This window comes from Helianthus annuus, chromosome 11 (genome assembly GCF_002127325.2).
Source record: "Helianthus annuus cultivar XRQ/B chromosome 11, HanXRQr2.0-SUNRISE, whole genome shotgun sequence".
NCBI lineage: Eukaryota > Viridiplantae > Streptophyta > Magnoliopsida > Asterales > Asteraceae > Helianthus > Helianthus annuus.
Window position 1 is genome coordinate 120,717,058 of NC_035443.2, and position 9,537 is coordinate 120,726,594.

At 38.7% G+C, this 9,537-nt stretch overlaps 1 protein-coding gene across 1 annotated transcript; it reads left to right on the forward strand.

The window, feature by feature from the left end:
• The first annotated feature begins 775 nt into the window (after nt 1-775).
• On the forward strand, nt 776-1,996 carry LOC110888361 (extensin-like). The gene has a single exon (XM_022135891.1). It carries the CDS (start codon nt 776-778, stop codon nt 1,994-1,996), a length of 1,221 nt encoding a protein of 406 aa, XP_021991583.1.
• The last annotated feature ends 7,541 nt before the right edge of the window (nt 1,997-9,537 follow it).

Consider the following 9,537-nt stretch of genomic DNA (forward strand, 5'->3'; position numbering starts at 1 on the left):
CCTGACAGATGCAAATGCTAAATTCTAAATTACCCACAAGTTGGGGATAACTCCTCTGTGGGTTTTATAAGTGGTGAGTCAGTTAATTACGTTCGGCTTCCAAACCGGCCCCACATGTATGACAAACATGTAAAACTATATGCAAGATTTTAATAAAGATTGTCCCAAGTTATAAATGGTTTGTGCCATGTGCACTCAAATCAATTTTCATAAATATTTTCAAAATGAGTAAGTTAAATTGTATTTACGAGTGTAAACTGACGTATTTTCTTAAAGACTGATTGACAGGTACCTCTCGAAATAGGCTGGAGCTATAGGGTGTCATAGAGGATCTTGCAAATCCATAAGATACCTGAATTCTGTAGTTTTTGTTTCCTTGTACATTAATGATCCGCCTGCGGATCTTATTACATTCCAGTCTGTATTATTCTTGTACTCAAACACTCAGACAATATGGTTTGTAATAGTTTATTTACCCAGCCTTCCGCTGTGCTATATTATTGTGTGTATTGACAATGATGATATCAACTACGTCACGATACTCCCCGCCAGGCCCACCGGTAATATGTGGAAATATCGGGGTGTGACAGGCTGGTATCAGAGCCAACATTGAGTGAATTAAACACTAGCCTTTTGTGTTTAATCTCAATGACACGATAAGCACATTCCTTGGACTCTCGAGTCTAGGCAAACGACCTAGGATTTATCTTTAACTTTCCTTTGATGTTTATATTTTATTTTGTTTGTTCTTGTTTTAACAGGAAGTTCACCTACAATGCCTCCAAGAGTTAGAGGAAGAGGCAAGGGCCCCATACGCGGGGGACCATCAACAGCAGGACCATCTCACAGACGCACTCCATCGGCGTCCTTTTCTACCTCTGACTCTCAAGATCTGTGGGGTCAACCCTTTAAGCCAGCAAGACATTCTGTCTCGCTAAGCTCTTCACCTTCCTTCCACCCGTCTTTTGGGCCGCTACTTCCAGACGAGCCCCAACACTCACACCACTCTCATCAATCCCATCATTCTCTCGAGTCTTACCAATCGCACCATTCATTGCACTCCCATTCGTTCCACCATTCAGATTCTGTCTATTCCCCGGGGCAGTTCAACCCGAATGATTTTGTTAACGATTTTCTTGGCTATAACCCTTTGGGCCCTGAGGACCATTTTTCTCAGGAGATGGAAATGGACGATGATCCAGATTCGGAGATGCAGACCGGAACGCCGGGCCACCCAATAAGCATATCAAGTGGATCTCCATTTCAGGGATCACCTAACCATGGGCCCGACTCGTTTCAAGAGAAAATGGCCACATATGATTGGTTCTTTACCCCATCATACCATAACTCTCCAGCCCAACCTCCCTTGGATGAGCCCCAGCTTCAGGAAGTTTCACCTCCACCACTTCCTGTTGAGGAGCCACCTCAGCAGCCACCACAGCCACCTCCCGAGCCTCCAAGGCAATGGAGGAATGCACGCATGTCAGTGCGAGGAGGACCTCGTTTTAGTTCTCCTCGAGGTTCGAGTTCCTACCCTCCTATTCCAGAGGACCCCCAAATGGGTGGGCCCTCGAACGCGGCACAGGAGATTGATCCTCCGCCAGCTTCATTTGCACCACCTCAGCCGCCCATGGGTTTTGACAACCCTATCCCGACTTACCCAAGTTCTTCTGGGTATAATATTTTTGAAAACACATCGGGATATCCATCAGACTATGGGAACCAGGATCCCTACCTCACCGCTGCTCAATACCATCATCTTTCCCCTTCTTCTTACCCTCCAGTTTATCCAACTGGATACCCGGTACAGGATTATCAATATCCTCCATACCAGCAACCTCCTCCTCCTCCTCCCCAGCAGCTACAACAGCAGCAGCAAACTCAGGAAATCCTGGAGAGGTTAGATAGGGTTGAACAGAAAGCTAAAAAGAACAAGGAGAAGCATAATAGCTTCATGAAGGGCCTTGCAAACCTTATCAAAGGAAAGAAGAAGTAGGGGATTGTTAAATTTTTCTTGCGTTATTTGTAATCATGTCCCTGTGAGGACATTTGTTTAATTTCAGTATCAAGGTCCCTACGTGGACTTATTTTCCTTTCTATAAGCCCCTGCGCGGGCAGTTTGTCTTTTCTAAGTCCCGCTTCAGGGCACTTGTACTTGTTTTCATGATTAATGAAGTTTTATCTTTGGTTTTTAGATATGTATTTTATTACATCATGTTATACCTTTTCAATTTATAATTGATCTGCCAAAGAAGTTCTTAGAGGTATAACCTAGCCAAAGTATTAATTGGCTATGATGATACAACCTTTTTAAGACAATAAAATCTCTGTTAACATCTGAAAACATGTTAGCATTCCTAGCTGTGCGGTACGTGAAAGCACACAAGCTTCCAAAATGTGCTTGTATTTTTCCAAGTCACTTATATTTAGCCTAAATGATCAATGCGAATCATGGCTAATAAACATCAATATGATGTATACACCAAGACATCCTTTAGAGATGTATGCTTATAAGCAAAGGTGTAATAATGACAATGAAGGTTCTAATTATAAAACTTCTTGTCAAAAAGGCGATGAACTTCGTTCGACCCTTATAAGGTCACTGATCCAGGAGATCGCTGAATAGGCTTTAAATCGTCCTTGTTACAAGCTTTCTAAGCTATTCGAATGTCCCTCAAGACGAGCCTAATGTCAAATTGTCTTTTACGACATTGGCAGTTGTGAAATTTTAATTTCCCTACCTAATAAGTATAAAGCATTTTATATTCGGTTGATTATTAATTACTGCTTAAAACGGTCTAAATGGTTTAATAATACCATGACCATTTGATCATCAATACGATGAATCAATGTATAATTTAAATATCATTATTTTTTGATATAGTATTCAGAAATGGTTGGTTCGGATGAGGCAAACTGTCATCCTGCAGAGAACAACACCAGGATTAATATCACGGGTGCCGAGCTGCAAGCAATGATCACCACGGTAGTTTCTCAGGCGGTAGATGCTAAGTTTAAAGAGCCGAGTGTTGTTCGGTCTCAAACTCATTCAAGAACCCATTCTCAACCACACACTCATAAGAAGAGTGAGTCTCAGCACTCATCTAACCAGGGTAGTGAGCCTAAGAGGCAAGTAGTCCTCAAGCCAACTCCTAGGTACACCAAGGGTTGTACCTACAAGTACTTTGTCTCCTGTAAGCCGAGAGACTTTACAGGAGAAAAGGGGGCGACTGTGAAATGGTTAGACGAGATGGAGACGATGATAGACATTAGCGGCTGCGCAAAGGAGGATGTGGTTATGTTTGTATCCCAATCTTTTAAGGGCGATGCCCTCACGTGGTGGAAAGCTCTAGTGCAGTCCACTGGGAAGGTTCACTTGTACAATCTCTCGTGGGAGAAGTTTGTTGATCTGGTGAAGGACACATATTGTCCTCAGCATGAGGTAGAGAGGATAGAGACTGATTTCCTCACCTTAGTGATGAAGGATCTAGATTGTAGATCCTATGTGACTAGTTTCAATTCTATGTCAAGGCTTGTGCCATATCTAGTCACTCCTGAGCCCAAACGCATTGCGCGTTTCATAGGTGGTCTGGCCCCTGAAGTAAAGGGGAATGTTAAGGCCTCTAAGCCAGCCACCTATAGATCCGCTGTGGATCTATCATTGTCCCTCACTTTGGATGTTGTGAGGAGTCGGGCGAAGAAAACTACTGAAGAGGGAAAAAGGAAAAGAGAGGATGACCAGTCTCCTCAATCAAACAAAAAGGGCAAGGGGAACTCTGGTTCCAAAAAGGGGCAGTCAAATGATAAGCCCAGGTGCAAGACATGTCATAAGAGGCACTTTGGAAAGTGCAACCGGGACCCACAGGCCAAACCATGTGGGATCTGTAAAAAGAAGGGGCACAAGTCTGTTGAGTGCCGGAATATCAAGGATGCAACCTGCTATGGTTGCAATGAGAAGGGGCACATCAAAACCAATTGCCCCAAGAATGCAAAGAAACCTGAAGAGGCAAAGAAGAACAATGCCAGAGTGTTCCAGATGCAAGCAAGGGAAGCGGTGAATGACGAGAACGTCATAACAGGTACCTTCCTCATCAATAATATTTATGCTAGAGTATTATTTGATTCCGGTGCTGATAAGTCCTTTGTAGACCATAAGTTCTGTAAGTTGTTGAATTTTCCTATTAAGACTCTAGACATAAAATATGAGGTAGAGCTTGCCGATGGTACCTTAGAAATAGCTTCAACTCTTCTTGATGGATGCTCTATATCCATTAAGGATCATTCTATTCCGCTATCCCTCTTGCCAATAAAATTGGCCAGTTTTGATATAATTTTAGTGTGAGTTCAGGATCGGATCGTAAACGATCACTAGATCTGCGGTGGATTCGATTTAACGTGCGGAATCCGTTAAATCGAACCGTAATCGTGCGCGAAGACGTAAATAACTATCGTTTTATTACGTAACGACGACAACCGGATAGAGTTTCGACTCGATCTACACACTACACACTCAAAAACTAATCAACGTGACGAAATCGGAGTGTTCTTGATGTAGATGATGATGATCTGATCAGCTTGTGTTTGACGGTTATGAAGTTGTTCTCTGATTCCTTTTTTTTCTGATTTCGCTTGTAATGAGTTTTCTCCTCTATTTATACTCAGCTTAATTCCGCTTGAAATCACACTTGACGGTTCAAGCGGAATCACATATTTTCAATTCAAGCAAAATCAATCCATGCATTTGAAGCGAAATCAGTCCCATGCACGCATGCTGTTACGTATGAATTGAACTTTGCATGCCATTTCCTTTTTTGATGATGTCATATGAATGATGTCATCATCAAGAATGATGACATCATTCTTGTTCAGATCCGCTCCCTTCATATCGTGTCATACCGTATACTGACCTAACATTACCTAACGACACCTAGCGAAACCTCTGTCCTGTATTTTACAGACTCAAGACACTAGACTTTACATGTACATTTAGATTTCTATCTATGGCCACACAAATAGTGCACTAACAATCTCCCCCTTGGACATAGCTAGAAATCTGTGATGTTTAGTCTTGAACTGCCTTGGATAACATCTTCAAGTGAAATCACAGTCTCCCCCTTGAATGATGCCCTGAAATTCTAAGATTTAACGAATCTTGCTCCCCCTTACATTTAGCTTCCTGCACATTCTCTACCAAGAAATTAAAATCAAAATCTTTACGTTTTGGGTAGAAATTAATTGAAACATTCTCAAATTTTATCTTCACTTTTCATTACAAACACACTCTCCCAACCTTGTTGTTCATCATGTTTAGCACTTGGAATTTTGAAAATCAGCTCTCCAACATCAGTTGTCGAAAATCTTTTTGAATTTTTCAAAATTTTATGCTAAAACACACTAAAATCTTTTTGGATTTTGGGAAATAAACTATATACAGACGTATTTTTGTGAGTTTGTGTAAGAGGATCATATCAGTTCTTGAGACAAATCACTAGCATCGTTAAGCTTTAATCATTTTAAGTTCTAAACGATTCACGTTGATTGACGATATATTTGTCCACTTAAGCTCAATCTAAAAACTTTCGAAATGCTTACTGATACGTTAAGATATATTAATTTTGCACTAAATTCTTATGGACTCCACGATCTCAACATATCCCCTCATCATGCCATACACTAACTCAAGTAATGCCTTTAAACTTTCATCAACTGTGATTTGTGCAAAAATAATGCAGAATGTTTAAACATTAACAATCAGGTCGATACTTCCGTATACGTAGAGAAAGTCCAATGTTTAAACAAAATAAGAAAATAAAAACAAGTTGAAATTGTTTAGGCTTTAACCACCAGGTCGATACTCCCGTATACGTAGAGGTGATCCAGAGCTTAAACGAAACACCAAAGAAAATAAAGCAAAACGTTTAGGCAATAACATCCAGGTCGATACTCACGTATACGCAGAGGATGTCCAATGCTTAAACAAAATAAAAAAATAAAACAAGTTTAAATCTTTGCAAAATGAAATGCACAATCACAGTGACTTTTTCAGCAAGTTGTGAAAGTTCACAAACTGACCGGTTTTTATGCTCTTTTAGCATTCAGCGATTATTGAGTAGGCACACAATCAAGAAGGACAAAACTAAGTACTATGCTTTCAACCATGTTTCCCACTGGAACTAGGCTTTTTCTTTATGTTTGTATCGTTATCGCAAATCTACTAGTCTAGCTGAGCCTATCGTCACATCTTTAGTGAGACCGTTTATCACATTTTACATTTCATTTCTTTAGCATGCTGTGATAGTCCACTGATTTACTATCATTTCCTCCTGTCTCAACAAAACTCCTTTTTGATTTTTTCAATGTTTTTGACATTTTCAAATTTTCTAATTTTTTTAAAAATTTTTCTCCCCCTAAAATCAAAATATGTTTCAATTTTGATTTTTCGGGAAATTTTGAAAAACAAAGCAGTAAACTGTACAAAGTAAAATGACAACTTGATGAGAATTGCTTCAATTCTCCATCCACTTGGCGTAAACAATCAGAACTCCCCCTGACAACAAAATATTTTCCCATTATGATTTTAAAACACTTAAGGTTGTTTTAATCAAAATGGTTTTTCCGAAAAATTAGTTTTGTGTGTTGTTTCACAAACATGGGGTTTTATCATCACATTGTTTTCAACCATTTGTAGGTTTATCACAAAAACAATTTCAAATAATCATACCACTTGTAAGATAGTTAAATCAAGTACAACTTAATGTCCTTGATTAACCACTTGTAAGTCGAAATATCACAGTTAACAAACTATGAATTTCTCAAGAAAGATGTCGATTCCTACTCCCCAATTACCAACCTGGGAGTTCCGGCAAATCAGCATTTTATACAGAGAATGGTGACACCCAAGTCTGACCAGTCTTGGGTGCATCCGAGTTATTTTTACTCGGTGTATCAGTATTCCTCTTTGATTCATAAAATTCCTTTACCCCTTTGACTTTTCCGTCAACCATTTTTCAAAAAATGTTTAGAACATTGGGGTTAAAGGCTTTTTCAACATCAAAATCTTTTTCAACTTTGTCAACTTTTTGTTTAAAATTTTTAGCTCGCAATGGTGGAAAGTTTATGTCATCAATTGGCGGAACTGAATTTTCACTTTTGAGCTCCACTTGTGGCTCCTCTGATTTTGACGAATCAGAATCATCGCCAGAACGTGGCTCCTTTGTTTCCGAAGAAACAAATTCATCGCCAGAAAGTGAAAATTCCACTTTCTTTGATTTGTTAATCGTTTGATTAACCACTTTTTCTTTCTTTACTCTCTCTGCTGTCCTCAGATTTGTATCTGATGAATTCGTTTTACTAGACTGATCATTCTTTGGAGAGCAAAACGATTTATCAGAACTGTTATCTGATTTTCTGGTTGTATCCGAGGACAAAATCTTCTCGAGATACTCTCTCGCCTTCTTCCTCTTCTTTCTTAGTCTGTCTTTCTGCCCTTGAGAAAGCTTCACTTTCTTTTCTGGAACTTTAGGTTCTTGAACCTTCTGCTCTTTGGGCTTGACATTGACTGGTTTCTTTGCCAATTTTTGAGAATTAGCCCTCAATCTGTCATTTGATCTCCTTGGGCAATCTCTGGCAATGTGACCTTTGATGTTGCATTCAAAGCATCTTCTCATCTCAAAATTCCTTCTCTGGCAATCAACAGCTATGTGTCCTTGATAACCATAATTGTAACACACTCTGTTGTCATACCATTCACCACTTTCATACCACACACTCAGATCATAGCATTGATTTGTCTTGTGGTACTCATGTCTCCTCTTGTATCCTTGATTTGGCATTTGAGCACTGTGATCAAACTTGCACCAGTTATTACCAACTTTTTGTGAGTTTCTGTTTTCATATTTTTGTGATTTTGCATAATGATTGGATGACTGAACTGATGATCTTTTATTTTCATTTTGAATTTTTTTCGAATTTTTGACTTTTTGTTTTTGTTCTACATTCTTCTTAACAGGTTTTTGCTTTGAACATTCACCTATTTCAGTAGAATGTAAAACAGTATTTTTGAATTTTTCTTTTATTTCTAAAAATATTTTTCTTTTCTCATTTTTATCATTTTCATCATCAGATTTCTCATCACAATCTTCAACTATGACTTTATCATAGTTTGTGACATTGTCACTTATTGGAATAGCATTGATCGGTTTTGGACAGAGTTGATCAACCATTGCTAAAGAGGTCACAAAACCTTTCAATTTCTTCTCAAACTTAGCAATTTTATTTCTTGTACTCTTAGCTTCATTTTCAAGCTGAGAGATTTTTTCAAGCTGAGAAGTAATTGCATTTTCATTTTCCACTATATTCTTTTCAAGAACAGATTTTTCATTTTCTAAAACTTTTATATGTTCTTGAAATTTTGCTTCATTTCGTTTCAGATTTTTGTTTTCCAATTCTATCCAAAAATCTTTGTTTTCTTAAGATTTTCTCTTATCTTCAAAAACTTTTTCATTTTCTTTCAAAATTTTGATTTCCAATGTCAAACTCTCCATCTCTTTTAAGAGTTTGACATTGTCTGCTTTAGATTTATCACATTTTGAACACTTCTCGGACATCTTTTCAGCTTTCTTCTCAACATTGATAGCTGAAATTTCTTTAACCTACTCCTCTACCTCTTGAACAATTTCCTTAGATTTGACTGTTACTTCATCAGTTGCTGCTTTACTCTTCTCTCTTGAATCAGACTTCAATTTTCTAATCTTTTGGAACTCAAGTTCTTGAGCTTGAATCTTCTTGACGAAATCGCTCAAATTGCATCCAAAATATCCAAAACTATTCTTCCAATCCAACAAATACGTTCCCCACACATCCTTTGGTAAAGCATTTGCCAACTTGTCAACCCATGTCTCATCCATTTGGTTAATGTTCAAACGCCTCATCTCTAAATGTAACTCGACATACCTATCGATCAATTCTTTTGTAAACTCTCCCTTGATACCTGTAAAACTATCAAACTTGTTCAGTTCAATATCTGCTTGATTCTAAATAAGCATTCCATATCCGAAAGATGAAACCGAATGTTTAAGAAGAATTCAGGAAGCAACAGAACAAGAGAAATTGTTGAGGAAGAGAAAGAGACAGGAAAAGGATGATGATGAAGCTTATGTTCCTTCTCCAGAACATGTCTCTGAGTCACAATCTCCTTCTGTCGGTCGAAAGAAAGCTGGAGCAAGAAAGAAAGTTGTATCTCCAAAGATCCGAAAAGTTACACCGAAGATTAAAATGCCGAAAATTGTCTTGAAGAAGAAGCCTTCCAAAGAAACCAGTAAACCATCAACACCACCACATGAGCCAACACCACCTCAATCACCAATCCAATCACCTCCATGACAACCTACACCTCCACAACAACCTTCACCACCAAAACAACCAACACCACCCAGACAACCATCACCTATACATCTTTCACCACTACATATTTCACCACCACCACAACAAACCTTATTCACATCGCAAGAACTTTTTCAAACACCACCTCGCACCCAA